The sequence below is a fragment of the Perca flavescens genome, chromosome 13 (genome assembly GCF_004354835.1).
Source record: "Perca flavescens isolate YP-PL-M2 chromosome 13, PFLA_1.0, whole genome shotgun sequence".
Classification (NCBI taxonomy): domain Eukaryota; kingdom Metazoa; phylum Chordata; class Actinopteri; order Perciformes; family Percidae; genus Perca; species Perca flavescens.
This window is the reverse complement of record NC_041343.1, coordinates 3578335-3596614: the sequence shown is the minus strand read 5'-3', so window position 1 is coordinate 3596614 and position 18280 is coordinate 3578335. Positions and strand designations below refer to the sequence as shown.

At 39.5% G+C, this 18280-nt stretch overlaps 1 protein-coding gene across 4 annotated transcripts in view; it reads right to left on the bottom strand.

Annotated features, from left to right (window-relative positions):
- Positions 1-2239: 2239 nt before the first annotated feature.
- The window catches only part of ntm (neurotrimin), a 184049-nt gene continuing 168008 nt past the window's right edge, over positions 2240-18280 (bottom strand). For 3 of the 4 annotated variants that reach the window (XM_028596289.1, XM_028596286.1, XM_028596288.1), the window contains 5 exons: positions 10242-10370; positions 7583-7703; positions 7170-7321; positions 6535-6570; positions 2240-3009 (listed from right to left, as the gene is read on the bottom strand). In XM_028596289.1, the coding sequence (XP_028452090.1) occupies positions 2909-3009; positions 6535-6570; positions 7170-7321; positions 7583-7703; positions 10242-10370 (539 nt within the window). In that variant the 3' untranslated portion in view covers positions 2240-2908. The remainder of the gene's footprint in view (positions 3010-6534; positions 6571-7169; positions 7322-7582; positions 7704-10241; positions 10371-18280) is intronic. The other variant, XM_028596287.1, reaches the window with a different exon arrangement.

Sequence of the window (18280 nt, the reverse complement as noted above, 5' to 3'; positions counted from 1 at the left end):
ACTGAGGTGCATGTGTGAGCCAGGGAGAAAGGGAGGGCAAGGTGAACGTGAACAGAGCAGACATCATTGGTTATGTCTCGCTCTTCTTTGTTTGTGTTTGCTCAGTGTCACATTCGTTTAAAAATAACCGTATGTGAAAACACTCAGAGCTGTGGGATAACAGGAACGCATGTAATTCACTGTTTCTGTTTGATGCTGTGTTATTGGAATCCTAAAATACTTTCAGCGCTGCACACGGTCCAATGATGTGGAGTGCAGCTCTCACAGAAACCAACAGTCAGTAGACGGTTGTGTTTGTACATTCACAAAAACATTGAAGAATTGAACTGAATTGAAGTGAGGCGTAACTGCTCCTCAGATCTCTGCAGGGTAAATCCAGACAGCTAGCTAGACTATCTGTCCAATCGGAGATTTCTGTTGCACGACTAAAACTACTTTTGTATGTGCACACGTTCCACCAAAACGAGGCTATTTTGCAGAGGCACCATGGCTCCGTCCAGCTCTTAGTGCCTCCCCTCCCCCCAAAACTATTGGGATTTTTTTTAGAGAAATGCCAATAAACCAGAGCACGTTTTTCTCCCATCCCAGAATGCTTTGTGGACTAGCCAGACCTTCCTCCGCAGCGCTGTGGAGGAAGGTCTGGCAATGCGAGACTACAAAACCAGTAGACTAACACCAAATCTTGCTTTTTCTTTTGCTTTCACGCGGCTCTTTTCCACTGCTGGGGGGACCCTGAGTGTGGTCTGCCAGTTGTTGTATATTGTTTGCCAACACAAGAGACGTGAGAAAAAGAAATCACTGGCTTAAATTTGTGCTGCCGTATTGTGAGAGGTTTCTGATTGTTACATATAATCCTCACGTTCAACAAAATAAGGAAAGGTCGGTCCACTGTTTGCTGCCTCTCTCATATCCATGTATTTTCTGATGCAAGTGATATATATATATATATATATATATATATATATATATATATATATATATATATATATATATATATATATATATCAAGTGATAAGAGCAGTTGTAGCATTTTTACTCAGACTTCTGATCAATCTTGGTTATTGCAATTGGCTTTGCATACTGTACAGTAAGCCTGCAATTATTTTCTTTTAACTAAGAGCTGGAAATGTCATGTTCAGATGAACATTTCGCAGTCATAAACCCCATTCTGTACATTTTGGTTTAAATGTATCTATCATTTTAAAATTCCAAATGAGCCCAAGTTTAACCCATATTAACATACGACATGTTTACCCTCTTGTTTGTGAAAAGACAATAGTATGGGAAATGTGTTTTGTTTGGTGTTGAGACTATAAAACAGAAATCCTATGAAGTATGGTGCTGTGTGAGCTGCTAAAGTCTTTGGGTTATTGGTGTCTAAATACATGCAAAAAGTGTTTCTTTTCTATGAACATGTTCTGATGGTGGGTGTCCATGTAGGTGTGGTTTTCACGGATGGGATCGCCCCACTTCCCAGCATTGCACGCTAGTGAGCTCGCCACCAGTTTCTCTTCACTGACCACTTACAAGCAAAGAAAACAGTCTCCGCCCTCCTACCGCTATGGCTGCAGCTGATTGGACGAACGAGTAACGTGGGAATAACGACGGCTCGTTCGGAAAACAATCTCGTAGTTTATGAAAATAGGCCACGCAGTTCCTGAATCTGTCTTCATTTCAGAACGACAAAGGTCAGCTTTTGAGAGGTGGCGAGCCGAGGTTGACTGCTCATCATTTGCATAAAGTTGGCTGGATTCAACTTTATGCAAATGAGGAGCGGGCGACTCAACTCCCCAATTCTTCAAAGTCCCCGTGACGCTACCAGAATGCATTGCACGGCTGCTCCCATAGAAATGACGCTAACAATGGACACGCACCATCACTGAGTGGTCTCTAACCCTCCAGTGCCGGTTTGGAACATGAACAGGAGCATTTTATCAAATAACTGTCGTGTAGAAATGGCATGGTGTTCAAACAAGTAGCAACAGCATTAATACGTTTGCATTATGTATAAGTCAGACGTTGACTACAAACAACTCTTCCTCCATTTTTCACCACATAATTATAGCATAATTATTCTTGACACCATTTTTGTGTGTACAACTGTACTAGTAAAGAAAAGAAAAAAAGACATATAACTAGGATATTTGTCCTAAATAATTACAACTTCATATTTTCCCTTCTCAAAAATATTTAAAACTAAATAATTGAAAAAAATATTAAATTAAAATATTAGCATGACACAACTGCAATCACTATACTGCTGGGAACAAAAATACTTGAAGGTCAAAAACAATTCTATTTCACCAACCAGACTGAATGATAATTATTATACATTGAAATATGATAATACCAGGCTTTCAGCCTCAGGGTAACCTAAATTCCTTCTGCTTCACTGTCTCGGCTTGACTTTGAGGTATTTAATATTCACCTCTCATACTTGCTGTAAATTAGCCTTTTCCTGGAGTTGAGATGAATATGCAATGCGATTCAAAATTAAGACAAATGCATTTGAATAAGAGACACCACATTTAAAAAAAAATTATTATTAATTTTTTCCCTTCCGAGACATACAGTATATGTAAAAAGAGATAATCCAGAATTATATAATTTAGAAAGAAAAATTCCAATATAATTCAACTGAAATGTGAAACATTTGTTACATCCTTGAAATCTAAAAACCAAAAAACAAGAAACTTTTGTTACGTACTTATTTAGTGGGTCAACAACTTTACGTAGCTGGATACTTCATGCACTCACTGTGCATCAGTTTATGGTTCCGGTTGAGAAAAAAACAAAAAGAAAAACACACACACACTCTCACACACACAGACACACTCTCACACACACACACTCACTCACAGACGCACACACTCACACCCAAAATACTTGTGTTCAAATCCATTCCTCTTCAAAATCGGAGCAGGAACGGCAGAAGCACTATGAAGAGGAGACAGGTGTGTGAATGCACTCCCATTGCGCCACCGCTGCCATCCTGAACTGCTCTCGGCCCTGACAGGGAGAAAGGAGGAACAAAAAAACACTTGGGTAAATTTCACCACTGAAGATTGTTTTTTCCTTTGTGTTCTCACTACAGGAGGTACGTTATTAATAAACTGATGACTATTGAGGGGTTTAATACCCTTCTACCATGACTGTAAAGGGGATGACTTGTACAGACCTGTAGTTCCGTGGAAACAGGGTGACTACTTCATACATGCAAACCAGTGTCCATAATTAGTGATTACAGTTATCACAGTGATTGCTGTTCATTGTTTTTAGGTGGTATGGATTACAAATGTTTGCATTAGTAACATTGCATCAAGGTGGAGTTTATGTGACAATATTTGATTCAATTTCTCACTTCCATTCCTGATCTGCTGCTGTGATGACAAAGCATCTGCTACCACAGTTTATTATATGTGGATGAAGTATCCCTGTCTCTTAGACATTAGATTTACATACAACTCATTTGTAAAAACAAAAACATTTAGATAAAAACTTAATGAGGCCTGGATTACTTTGTTTTAATCAATATAAATAGGACATATTTTGAATAATGATTGTTACAAATGCTAATAAATGTCACAATAGATTTAATTTGTTTTCCTACAATATGTAGCACTTTCTTAAAATCAACTCAATTGTGCCTTTAGGACAATTCTGCTTATAACAACTTCTGCTTATAACTGCTTTACATAATTGTATTGTCTTTTGCATCCCTATGTATTTATGAAATAATCTTTCAATTCTGAATGTTTTATTGTCTTTCTGTCTTTCTTATGATTGTACTTTCTGTGTTGTTGTTCTGTATCTGTCTTTGTAATCTGACTTGATGACATTGAAAATAAGGGTTGCCCCTCAGTGATCTCTGGAAGATAAATAAAGGTTGAATGAATGAATATCTCTATATGCTCATTGCATCTAAAACATGTTGTATGGTTATTTACACTCACTGCAGGCCCAACTGCTAAGGTTAGGAAACTATTGCGGTCTTAAATACTAAAAACATCAACATTGACTTGAACCACGAGACAGGCCAAGCTATCTTTATTACCTTTAACCAAAATCATGATCTTTTCCTAACCATAAGCAAAGTGATTTTGTTTCCTAAACCAAACCGCACACCTTGACAAAAATGTAGCACTTCCTTAACTAAAAAAAAAACATTACCTCTGAATATTCTCCAGGGAGCTAATATGTTTCCTCACAAAATGTAACTGAGAGAACAATAACGTATCCAATTTGTAGGAGACAGTGTTGGGATGAGGACAGCAACAGTCGAACAACACAGTAATAACATTTTTGATTTGTTGGGTGAAGATCATTTTAAGTTAAACCAATGCCAATGCCCAATAGACACTACATCAGTGGTACCTCAAGGTCCTATCCTAGATCCTCATTTGTTTTCAATCTGTGTCCCTAACGTTGCAATTAGCAATCTGTATTTATTTCAGATACAGAAGTTGTAAGTGAATCAACCCCTTGGTTTTGTGAACAGTCTGATTTATTCTTGCAGATATATTCTTGCTAAAGTAAAGACATTTCTGATACAGTCAGTATATAATTGGCAAGCATCATGTTGTGAATAGTTGTTTTTCTCAAACAGACATGTCTGAATATGGATGTGTAATTCTTTGGTTGATAATGACAGAAGCAAGCAGGAAAACATGGCAGGAATCAGTCTTTGTTTGGAAATTTAAATTACATTTGATACATGCAGTCAAGCTTTCATTAGTGAGGCAGGACGTGAACAACATTTGGTGGTGCAGATACCACCCATTTCTAAATGTGTGATGATGAAAATGTCATGGTCTGCAGCATGAAATGCAGCACGAAGGATTGACAATGAACATCACTCAGCATCTCTTGATTAAAGAAGGTCATTCTATCTTTAACAAGGGCATTCCCAGTACTGACACCTGCTCTTATAACCCTCAGGATTTTGTTAAAATTATGCTTTAACTTCCAGGTTTGCTTTGGTCAGTTGTAACTGGCAGTCTGTCAGCAGAAGTAATGCTAATTTCAATGATGCTTGGCAAATACTTTATGTCTGACTATGGTACAAATTATTCAACATAGTACATATATACACATTTTACATGTATAGTGTAAAATATGTGGACTACATAGAAGTGTGACAGCACACTTGTAAGTATATTTTTCAGCATGTTGCCATTTCTACCAAATGAGAATCGTTTAAGAAAGTTCTTAAGAAAAAGGAGCCAGAACTGAACTACTGTGGATAAAATCAATCTTACTAGTTTGATGTATCTAATAAAACTGGTAGATCTCATTGATATTCATCAGGCTCCTACCATGATTAGAAAACATAATAGAGGCATGCATCATCTTATTTTCCAATGAAAATGCAAACCATAGTCTCAGTGACTTGTAATAAAATGTATTTATTTGTTACTATTTAATGCACCTGTAGTATTCTATTATTACAGAATACTAACTAAAAATACAATACAGTTTTATGATGCAAAAAAGTAAACACATTACTTTGATCTTCCTCTTTTCAGTGATGAGGCAAGTTCCATCAAAATGAATGCATTGTAGGAGGATTGAGGACAAATTTGAACTTTTTCCTTTGAAGCTTGTAACACAATGACTACTCATTTCCCTTGGATTTCCATGAGTTCAACATGAGTTTCCTTTGGGGCATCTTTCCAATTACCCTGCCACAGTGGATTATCCCTAATCCTGCATATGGCTAATAAGAATAATGACGTTCAACTCGTAGTCAAAATCAAAGCCATTAATACAATTATGTTGTGTTAATGGAGTGGGTTTGCTTACGAGATGCTGCAACCACCAGTCACAAGGACACATTACATGCCAAGATGAGTTGGGGTGAGGTGTTTATCTCTGCACATCATCGCCACAGCTCAACATGCTTGTTCTAAGTACACACGGGGCTCTACACCAGAAATCTACAATCTGTAGATACGGGACACATTTCAGCTTGCAGAGAGCTTCTGCAGCTTTCTGTATTTGCTTCCACAGTTTCCTGTGTAGGATGTACAGTTGGAATACGAAAACTAGAGGTACAAACAATCACACAAGCACAAAAGATGATAATGAATGATGACGAATACTTACATTGGAAAAACGAGCATGCAAAAATCAAAATGAAGCCATGTCACACAGTGAGGCGGTTAGGTTGGCAAAGGAGAAAATGAAACATGGTTAGCAAAACGGGCTGCAACGACCATTTTCACAAAGCTTCACATGACATCTGTATGGCGGTGTGTTTTGCCATTCCGCTTCTTCTAAGAAGCTGTCTGCCATGAAACAGTTTTAACATGTCACTTCATGAAGAGAACAAAGAGTTATCAAAAGCAGGACAATTTTGACAGGATCAAAGAGCCCAGAAACGATTTGTCTGTTCTTGTTATACAATGTTTATAGCTCAAGTGACACGGCAGCCTGACTTCCAGTTTGTGAAAATGGCTGTTTGTCATGTGCCAGCATGCAGTTAATACTTTCGATCCACGACAGTTGAAGTGCATGCTGGGGCAGAATACTAACCTTGCAATAGCGTTGAGCTAGTGGGTTCTATTACCACTACACAAGGGGAACAAATGAAACAGAGCAACATATTGGAAACAGAACAGCAACAAATCATTGACAACACTTGCACACTGCAAAGTTCCATACTGTGATAGAGTAATAGTGCCAACAGCCATCCATCAGTTCAGGGGTTGTCAAAGGTCAGTTTTAAAGCCACTATAGTGTTTGAATTCTGACAAACCACTCAGTGTTGATAAAGTGATAATGTGCAACAGACTGAGCTGCAAAAGGACTCTAATGCTCCTGTTCTACAGGCCCAATAACGTGGAAGCCTGGCAACTTTTTAGGTGCATCAGAATGACTACGGAACACAGTTCCCTGGTTTGAACCCAACAATCTGTAGGCACAGATCTACGTTGGTGTAATAATACAATCACATAAAAGAAGACTGGGACTTCTTGTATTTCATTGTTGTATTTTTACCCTACACGATCTGTCTTTCTGTGCAAATGAGGATTCTGAGTCATAAATAGGGATATATTTACGTTTAAAAAAACAGTTAAAGCTTTCAGGAAATGGATAAAGGTTGGGCGGCATTTTAAATATACTTGCCTTTCTGCAGTACTGTAAATGTACCAGATTCCTGTACTTACCATACAGAAGGAAGCTTGTGTTTGAGCTCCCGAGTTTGTTGACGGCGACACAAGTGTAGTTGCCGTAATCTCCGTCAGACACATTGAAAAATGTCAGCTTCGACAGCGATCCAGTGTTCACAATCTCCATGCCATCCAAGCCATTGAGGATCCTAGATGTGAGATGTGAGAAAGGAAATGTCCGTGGACAAACAGGGAATGCAACAATATTAATTTCAATAATAATTAAGACCACATTTGCAGTAATCTGCCTGATGTCTATCAGCCCATCAATAACCATCAATAACTGTGAACACTGATGGCAGTAAGCACGCTCACATGCACGCTCGCTCGCACGCGCACACACACACACACACACAGTTCTTCCATTTGCCAGCGTAAATTGCAAATGTAATTGTATATTTACTAATTACCTTCTGTCCTCCTTATACCACTCAAAATCTGCTCCAGGCACTGCATCAGCTTCACACTCCAGCACTCCTCTTTGGCCCAGAGTCACTCCAACATCTCTGCCCTCTGACACAGTCGGAGCATCTACAAGCAAGCAGCAGCAAGACATAAGAGCACTGCGATCAGGAGTACAAGGCAGCACAAGTCTATCAGGACACGGTTCACGGCATTTTCTCCTCTCAGCCGTGATGACCACAAACAAAGAGGAATTAGGAGTTCAAATGACGCACAATATTCCATACACTGGTGAAACTGCATGGTGTCCGGATGTGATGAAAAGGAATTAATGACTCAGGTTTTAATTAGATACGATCCATTCGGTTTCTCCTGCAACAAAGAAGCTTCACATTATTGAATAGATTTGACTGTGGCCACTGGTTGAGCATTCAGTTACCGCTCATTGGACCACCAAATTCTCACATATCGTTCTTCGGCCCTTTGTGAGCCTCGGAAACTTTGAGCCATACAAATGGTGACTATGCAGCCCTATTTCCATTCTCAATTAATCCACTGATATTTGTCTTAATTAGGATTGGACTATAAATGCTCAATTTCCATTCTTCCAAATTTCTTGTTTTTTTCTCGTTGTTTATTTTCTAATAAATTAGTAAAAGAAAAGTAGCACATTATTATAATTGAGAAGTTGTAACTTGCCAGTGTCCACCATTTTTGCTTAAAATGATTACGTAAATGATAAATCAATTCTCACATCATTGCCATAAAATTTTGGGTCAATCAACTAATTGATTAACCAAGTAGTAGAGACCTGGGGCCTAGTTTTTAACATGACATGATTTTTAAATCAGCAAGCATTTGACATAAAACTAATTACTTCATACTTCTCTTCGACTCCAGAAAGTACATTTGATGTAGTGTATCAATAGTTCTGATAGGAAAGTAAATGGAAAAACACATCATGCCAAATTAAATTAAGAAAAATCCCCCCCCAAAAAAATGGTTCAACCCAGGTGCAATAAATAAATGGGGTTCATGAAAAGTTAGTTTTTTCATGGACTTATTACATTAAATAAGTAAAAATTACTGAATATCTGAATGTCCACCACTAATACTTTGCTTATTAGTAGGGCTTCAACTAATGACTCTTTGAATTATCTCTGATTAATATGTTGATGATTAATCACTATAAAATGGTAGGTACTGGTGAAAAACTATTTATCACGTCCCAACATGCAATGGTTAAATTGCCTCATATTTTCTCTTCATTGAGTTGAAGATGATATATGACAGAGACAACAGGAAAGGTTGAACCGCAAAATATGACACATTTTCTTAATAGAGGATTTAAGTGATTACATGATTATCCAAAACAGCTGACGCCAATAGACTCATTGATGAATTGACTCATTGTTTCAGCACTGTTTATTCAAATACAAAGGGCCCTATTTAAATGATCTAAGTGCACAGCTTGAAACGCCTGGTGCAGGTGCCAATAGGGGTGTAAGAACAAATCAATACACTTGAGAATCGCGATATTTTATTTTGCAATACTGTATAGATTTTTTTTTTAAATAAAAAATATATTTTAATTTTTTTTTTTAAACGTTCAAAAATATTCATGTAAGACAGTGGTTCACGTTTATGTTGTGTTTAAACCCTCTACTGCTAGATGGCTATGCTGAGACGCACCACTAGTGTCTTTTTGCTAGAAGCTAACAATGTAGCTGAACTTTGGCCTACCTTAAATTAGCTCACTAAGAACCTGGGAACCATAATCCCAAACTGGCAGTTTGATTTTCTGTGGACTGGATTGTTTACCTAAAGTAAACTTCTTTGACTTTCATGAACATCATGTCTTTTTTTTTAAATATTAGTTTTTCTAAAATCATACTTAAAAAAAATCCCAATATATCGCCTTACGCACAGTATCGAAATATATTGCAATAATTTGAATCGTGACCCATGTATCGTGATACGTATCGTATCGCCAGATTCTTGCTAATACACAGCCCTAGTGTCCAAATCCACTTTGCTAGTTTAACAGTGGAAAAAAGGGTCCGTGCGCCGGGCGCATGGTTCTAAAGGGTTGTACTTAGTGTCTTCATTAATCAGAGGTGTGTTTTGGGCGTAACATGCAATCGACCAATCAGAGCTCATCTCCCATTCCCTTTAAAAGCCAGGCGCGTTTGGACCTTGGAGCATTGCTGTTATGATGGAGGATTTGCACTGTAATATTTTTATTTGTAATCTTCTGCCTGTGTGTGTGTGTGTGCTGCTGTGCGTCCCTGTGTGTGTAACAAGCCTAGTGTGCGTTCTGTGACCGAGCCTAGGAGCATTTTACTAATGCTCTGTTAAAATGACAATGAAATGCTGCGTTATTGACTTCAGACCAGGTTTTTGTTGGTCAATAGCGCGATCACTTCTCGCTGCCTCAAGATAGCAATACTCCCAGAATGCACCTGAACACACCTCCCTGTAAGACCAGCACAAAGATGGGCGCAGGTGAATTTGCTATTTAAACGACGCGGCCGCTGGACAGGAAACTGACAAAGGCGTCAGTCTTAAACTAGCAAAGACACTTGCGTCGGGCTTTGCGCTGCGCTGCGCCGGGTGCAAGATAGGACCCCAAATGTTTAAATTCCTCAGCTAAAGCCGTGGACTCACAGTTGACGGTGATGTCTAGGGTCTTGACAGCTGTGTCAATCTCGTTGACAGCTGTGCATTCATACGTCCCTGCTTTCTGTCTGGAGATAGATGGGATTTCCAGGTACTCATCGTCTGATCCCAGGTCCCCTGGGAAAGGTCACATACACACACACACACACACACACACACACACACACACACACACACACACAGGGGAAGAAAGTGGAGATGGAGATTCAGAGTTAATGTGACAAGTCAACAGCTGTGGCCTCGATTGTCATTTCCGCACTGTGTTGTCCCTGCATGGCCTCTGGAAAGTCATTGTCACACCTGTGACTATCTGAATGTGTAAAGTAACTAGTAACTAAAGCTGTAACAGATGAATGTAGTGGAGTAAAAAAGTCCAATATTTCTCTCTGAAATGTAGTGGAGGAGAAGTAGAAAGTGGCATGAAAAGAAAAGGCTCAAGTAAAGTACAAGTACCTCAACATTTAGACTTAAGTACAGCACTGGAGTAAATGTACTTAGTTACATTCCGCCACTGGTGATTATAATTGTTATTTAATTGTATTTATACTGTGATATAGTACAGTGCAGTAAGAAGGGTTCTGGTATCTGGGAAAAAAGAGAATCTATTTTGGTATTAACAATAGAGAGAGAAATTCAGTTCAATCTCCAACACAGAAATCAAAGAATGAAGTTGGGAAGCTGCAGCAGGAGCGCCGACATTCATTCTTGTAGCCACCTGATCTACTATGACAGGGAAACGGCACACCGCTACACGTGTGTCAAACCTTACACAGGTAGATATCGTGACACAGGCTCAAGTCTGTCTCTCACGTTTCTCTATGTTTTCTTTTCAACACCAGTTCTTGAGCTTTCTGACATTTTTACAACACTTGGTGATTAGTGCTTTGTTCAGCCCCCACTCATTATCAATTGTCTGTCAGCTCTTTCATATTCTGCTCCTTTGTATGTGTCTCTTACGCCTGCGAGCACACCAGGACTACTACTGAGATGTGACAATATGAGCGGGGGGTTGGGGGGTGGATGTAATGCCAGCCCTGCTACTTTTTTCAGTTTCAATTTGACACGGTTGACAGAGACACTTAATACAGCACTCAACGTAAAGAACAAAACACGTAATTGACTTCGAGCCTCCTCCCAAGATGGTGGTAGGTGACAGTAATGCATCGCGCATGGATTCACTTTGCTGGGTTTCTGCACGTTACTGAAATACACCTGGGGAGTGCTCACGGCACACTGATCATCTGATGAGGAGTATCGGGATGTGTGCAGGTTCCACTCTGTTCCTTTTTCTGCTTGGCTTTGTCTCAACAGAGGATACTACATGTTTGCCAATAGAGACCGCAGTGTCACTAAGTTCCACACCGCTCTCCTCTCTGAGGAGAGTTAATCAAGACGAGGCTGCCAGCTGACGCACGTCCTCAAAGTCCTCGCATCAAACGTCAGTTTTACGGCAGGTGGCTTTGCACATTAGCAGCGTAAGCAGCTGTCCTCCACACTTACACATGAAATCAATGTTTCATTATGATGGCCTCAAAATAAATTCATAAAAACAATTGACAATGATAGCTGGGAGAAAGCTATACGATTCCTCTCATATTCAGGTTCATGCCTGTATTTTGGGTTTCTACTTAAACATGTCTACATGTTTTAACATTAAAAAAATACATAGTTTTTCTCATACTGTCTGGCTGAATATACTGTATGAAACGCTCGGTTTTAGCGCCTGTATCTTTAAGGACCCCTCCTTAAAAAAAGCCCAGTCTTCTCTGATTGGCCAGCGTTTCCGTGTCTTCTGCACCTGCGCTCTCTGTAGTCTCTGCACCGCCATTGCAGCCGGGGAATGATTGTAACGGCATTGTAGCGCCACTTTCTACCTATACTGTATATAGTATAGTTGTGACATCACAACCGTACAGCTGACGGTTCGTTTAAAGGCACAGTTTCTGAATATGGGCTGTGTGCATTTCTCTGTGGCTTTAACGTTTTGATACTTTACCTGCATTTATATAGAACCGCAACCTGCTTTATAATTAAAAAAGACATGGAAATCTCACTTTTTTTACAATATGGGACCTTTATTTACCCTAATGTTGTTTCTGTTGTATTGCTGTAAAATAATCATGTCGTTGCTGATGTTCAAAGTCTTGCTTTATACCAAAGCAGTTTATTTTAATGGAAGCACAGTGCCTCACATGAAACGCAGAGTGCCTCTGCTAACTAAATAATGTATTACACCTCTATCACTTTTATGTAAAGCTTGGAGGAAAATGGGCAGAGCAGCTACATTATAAAGCATAGGCCATGTAGTTAGTGAGTGAGCATCAGAGGTTGCAACCCTTCAAATCCATCGTCTCATTTCCCCAAGCTCTGAAACATACACAAAGAATCCCTCGTTAGAGCATTCTTCCAATTTATTGGGTATGTGTTCACAAAGAACCATATTTCCAACAGCATGACTACTGATATTTTACAAAAAAGTGAGCAGCCTTTCTAATTTCTCAGTCTTTGTCAAAGAGGGCTGCTGGGTTTGTGACCGAGTCATTAGTGAGATAGACTGTGCGCTGGCATCAAGGTGACATGGCAGGACATCAGGGAGCCCAGACAGGACAAGGTGGTGGGGGGGAAGAAAGCAAAAAGAGCCAGGAAGTCTCGGGAGAGGCCTGGAGAAGATAATGTACCCTTTTCTGTGTCCCTGAAATGCCATCCTCAAACTCAAGGGCAAAGAAGAAAATGGGGTAGAAAATGAAAAGAGAGAAAGATATTTGTGTACAGGGCAACTGGAGCAACTTTGGAGGGGGGAAGACAGGAGAGCAGATGCTTGAGGGATGTAGTCATTTAAGGAGAGGGAACAGGGGGGATATGGTGAGGCAGGATTTAAATTGATGAATCCAAGCAAAGGGGAGAGAAAGAAATAGAAGCAGAATGGCAGAAAGGAGCTGTTAACAGACTGAAAAGCACACAAGCAGAGAGCGAGTGGGAGTGGAGATGGTGTAACCAGTGGTGTCTTAAGGGAGGGAAGGTCACAGTGAAATGTGTTGAAGAAGACGCAACAAAAGCTTTTGTTACTCAGACAAACACCGAGGAAGTACATTTATTTAAAAGATGTCCAAGAAGAGAATGGAGAGCAAGCGACGGCTGCTGCACTGCAGCTCCGCTCTGAGACTGAGCCTCTGCTGCTGTCGCTCTGCAAGCCAAATATATAGATAGGTATTTTCCCACTGATTATCAGCCTTTGGCATGTGGAGTTTCTTAATGTGCCTTTGATGCATCATCCTCTTTGAAGGAAACAAACATGAAAGGGGCGAGCGATAAAAAGAATCATTGAAATACAGTAGCTCGGGGTTCTATGTATTACTGCCATGCGATAAGGCAGCTTTACTTCTATTGAAGAGCTTTGCCAGCGAAGATAATCTGTTGTGACAGTACGGTTTAGAGTTGACCCGTCAATAGCATGCACATGTTTGAGCATACTAAAAATGAAAACCATGGTCGCTACTATCTCTCAGGCCAAATTTCCTTTTGTATCTCAGTTAGAGTGAAGGAGAAGCAGCTGTGTAAGTGAAGGATTCAGTGTATAAAGGATATTCATTATGTCAGTGTATGTGAAGGGATGAACCACACTACTACTACTATGCATGCTAAATAAAATAAAAAATAATGAAGAACACTCTTCTCTTGAGTGTTGAACATTTCCATTCCACTTCAATAAAAGGAACAGTTAACAACCCAATCCAATTATATAATTCCTAGAGTAGGATTGGTCTATGCATCACTGCTTAATCTTCTTTTTATAAAAAGCAACTACAGAAAGTTGTATTTGCATTAATTGTACTTTTAAGTGTTAGTGTCTGCCCAGGGACAGCAGATGTAGCTACTACTTAAATCCTAAATACCTAAATCTAAAGCATCAAATGATTTTTTTCAAACTCACGTATGCATGTGGATCGTCTGAAAAGGAGGCATTACTCAGTTTTGGCTTTTCTATAATTCAAAACCTCTGACCCGTGTGATGCTTACACTTGCTGCTGCATATGAATGGATTCCTAAAAAAACTATTTTTCCGCTTAATGTTTCCTGCAGTGGTGGGGTGAAGGGAGTTATTAGACTTACACTTTCAATATGATACACTCTATTGTCCCCAAGGGGAAATTCCTTTTGGACATTTTTTTACTTATAATATCCCCAAAATCAAAGACAAGATGCACCAATATCAATATATAGGTATACAATACCCCCGCCTAGCTACCTCTTCAGGGGCTAATCCTAACCTTCTTTCAGATTTAGCTGCACTGCATGACCTGTTCTACTAATAAACAGCATCTTGCATTTCAGTAACATAATGTATCTGACAGTATAGTTAGCTAACAGGCTAGCTTACCAGTTCTTGGAAGGAAAAAGAAACACATTCTCAATAGTCTGGCATTTCCAGACCTTCCTCCACAGCGCTGCGGAGGAGGGTCTGGCTAGTTCACACAGCTTTCCGGGATGGGAGAAAAACATGCTCTGGTTTATTGGCATTTCTTTAAACCAATCACAATGGTCTTGGGCGGCGCTAAGTGCCAGATGGAGCCAAGGTGCCTCTGCTAAATAGCCTCGGGAAGGAACTTGTTTTGGTGGAACGTGTGTACGTTCAAAAGTAGTTTTAGTCGTGCAACAGAAAACTCAGATTGGACAGATAGTCTAGCTAGCTGTCTGGATTTACCCTGCAGAGATCTGAGGAGCAGTTAACCATAGTCCTCACAAATCCACCGGAGGTTAGAACGCCAACACAAAGAAAGAGGAAGGGGACAGGATATCCGGCCGAAAATGAGAGACATCCGGCGGAATTTCCGGTTGCACCTGAACAATCCCGGAAATGAAACATCGTCGATATAGACTACATTCTAAATCAATCTAAAAGGAGGAGGCGGAACAGCTGTCACTTGGTAGGATGTAGAGCAGCACTCCACATGTTTGAAAAGGTGAGCTACTGTTAACAGGACAGTATCCCGAGGCTGTGGATGTAACATCAATGTTACTTTTAGTTGGCTATCATCCATGCGTATTCAGTAGGCAATAAAGGAATACTACCATGGAAATGTTATCTGGCGTAATTTGATTTAGCTACTTGATTCAAGCTTGACCCAAACAGTGAGCAGCATTTTAGTGAACAAGTGAGTGAATTCAGCCTCAGAATGATTCAGCTCTGCAGCGGAGAGAACAGCCGGCTGCAATAATGACGAGTGGACAGAACGGCAGAGTGTTCCAACAGCAGAGTTCAGCGATAACAACTAAGGATTGCCAGGTATTGTATTACTGCAGAGCAGAGTGACACGGGCACTGTGTGTGTGACCCGTTACAGCCGTCTACATACAGGTGGACCAACCCAGTCTCACGTCAGTTCGTGATGGCATTACGAAATTAAATCTATTAGAACGTGATACCATTACGTAATTGTGAAGATTTACGTGTTGAAATCACGTTTTTTATACTAATGTATTTCAATGAGAAGCATCTTACGTAATCACAGCACGAAACTTTCTGCCACTCGGCTGCAGCAGAGAAGCTGGATACAGCTTTGATATTATTGGTATTTTTAGCCCAATAATCGCTGTTTTAATCAACATTTATTCACCAGATCTTATCACGGTTTATATGTATTTCTTTTAATGTTATTATTTCGGTCTATTTTGGCCAGGGAAGCTGGATTGCTTTGTTGTTTATTGATATTTTTAAAACTATAACGCTACATCTTTCAACATGTATTTAGCTGTTATCATGGTATGCATTTCTTCATTTTAATAATAGTCTCTCGGTCTTACTACCGGTGAAATATTAAATAATTAAATAAGACACAACAGTAAGCTACGATATGAGCCGAGCTGGGCGCATTCAAAGCCGATGTCCCACGATGCAATGCGGGCATTCATTCACAGAATCAGACGGCGATCAGCGGGGCTATAACGCCAGTATCGCTTCAATGTACGTAAGGGATCATGTAGAGCGTTGTTATAGCAACTACAACAACGACGTGGTGATCAGGACCCCGACGCCAATCTTCTTCCAGCGGATCGATTGATAGCTCTCCTCCGGAGGGAACAGAACTGCGTCCATGGCAATATAATTTGTCTCATGTACTGTGTTCTCGGCCGGCCGGCCGGCGGCATCAATCTGAAACGGAATGAAGCCCAGTCACGGCAGACAGCAGAAAGAGGAGCCCAACACGTCCTCCCACCCACCCCGGAAGAACTACAAGTGCTCAAGCTTTGTAACAGATTCTGGGACGTGTCTATAGTGGGAGTTGTAGTTTTTAAATATATTGGTATATTTCTCATAAGTAGAAGTTGGTAGTGTATAATTTTGGATACACCCTGGGGTTTTTCTGGGATGGGGAAAAAAATCGAATCGTTAAATAGGTGAAAATAGCTTATTACCATATTTGACAGTGCTTACAGTGGATAAACTTTGGAGACCATATCTACATGATAGCTGAGGTCCAGAGCTTTCTATAACAGCTGGTTTTATGTGTGTAGCACCTTCTGTTGCTAAATGACATCAGCTGAAGACTCCAGAAGTGACGTAGTAATTACCACTCAGCGGATAGAAAAGATTGCTGCACGTAAAAAAATAAAACAAATTGCTGCACGTTGTATGTGAGAATTTATACAATAAAAATACCAATAATGAAAAAATTGTGTTTTATGCTAAGCACTTTGATTTGCCTTGTCGCAGAAAAATACTAGGCCTATATAAACAAACTACAGTTGAGTGTTTAGAACTACAGCCTAATGGCTTGTTTGACTAATGGGCATTTCATTTTTCATTTCATTTCTTTATTTATTTAAACAGGGACAATGTACAATATACATTAACCTTAGACAGGAGAAATGCATTATACCAGGTTGTAGCACATGTGCTAGTTTCCACCTGTAGTCCCTGGGCAGGCTGATGTCAACAAATTTAATTTAATAAACACATTTATCCTAAAACCAAAATTCAAATGAGCATTAAAATGATCCCACCCTTCATTAATCCTCAGCATTCATTTACTAATACACTCCCACATACACATCAATTGAGCATGTTTGTTTTAAAAGAAGCCATTTTTTGGCCCGATATGATTTGTTTTGACTTGTAGGCTACTGTTGTGAAAAACAAAAAATAAACTTACAAAGAGAAGCATTTTTCATTTGCATGCATAGTTATATAAAAACGCAATTTTCTAATTTTGCAGTTGATGAATGTTAATAGCAAAGACTAAAGGGGAAAAAAAAACATGAGGATATTTATGTGTGGGACTTAATTTGATTTAACATCACACTGCATTATTAGTTGTTTTAAATAACTGACTTTTTAAAAATAATTTATGGTAGGCCTATCATATTAATTATTATTCAGAAGATGATCCTCATATCAATCAGCATGGTAACAGCTTGTAGCTATAACCTTTGTAGCCTTTACTGAGACTACCTTTTGAAAATTAAGAAGGAGCTATGAAGCCTTTTAAGCAGATTTCTGCTGAGGTTTTTGTTCACAGAGATGTATAGCTTTGTATGGGTATGTGTACACAAACATGTGTTTTGGCATTTGTGGTACACTTCTACCTCAGCCTACTGCACACAGACACAAGTACTTTTGCATATTCTGCTAAAATAGAGACCAGAATGTGGTGCCATACCAACAATCTCATTCAACCATTTCACAAAATGAGGAGTTTCATTCATTCATTCATTCATTCATTTCATTTATTTGTATAGCACAAGTAAACACAACAGAAGTTGACCACTGCTCACATAAGAGTCAGGAAAGATAATAGAGTAAAACATCCTTCAGACAGCAGAAAACATAAATAAAAATAAGAATTTAGAGAAATGCACGCTCCAAGAGATAAAACTTTAGTTTGAGTTTAAACTCATATAAAGAGGACAGCGATGTCAAGGAGACGGGGAGGCTATTCCACAGCCTAGGACCAACAACAGCGAAGGCTCCGTCTCCTCTTAACTTTAGGCGCGAGCGTGGCTGGGACAGATTATAGTTGCTCGTGGAGT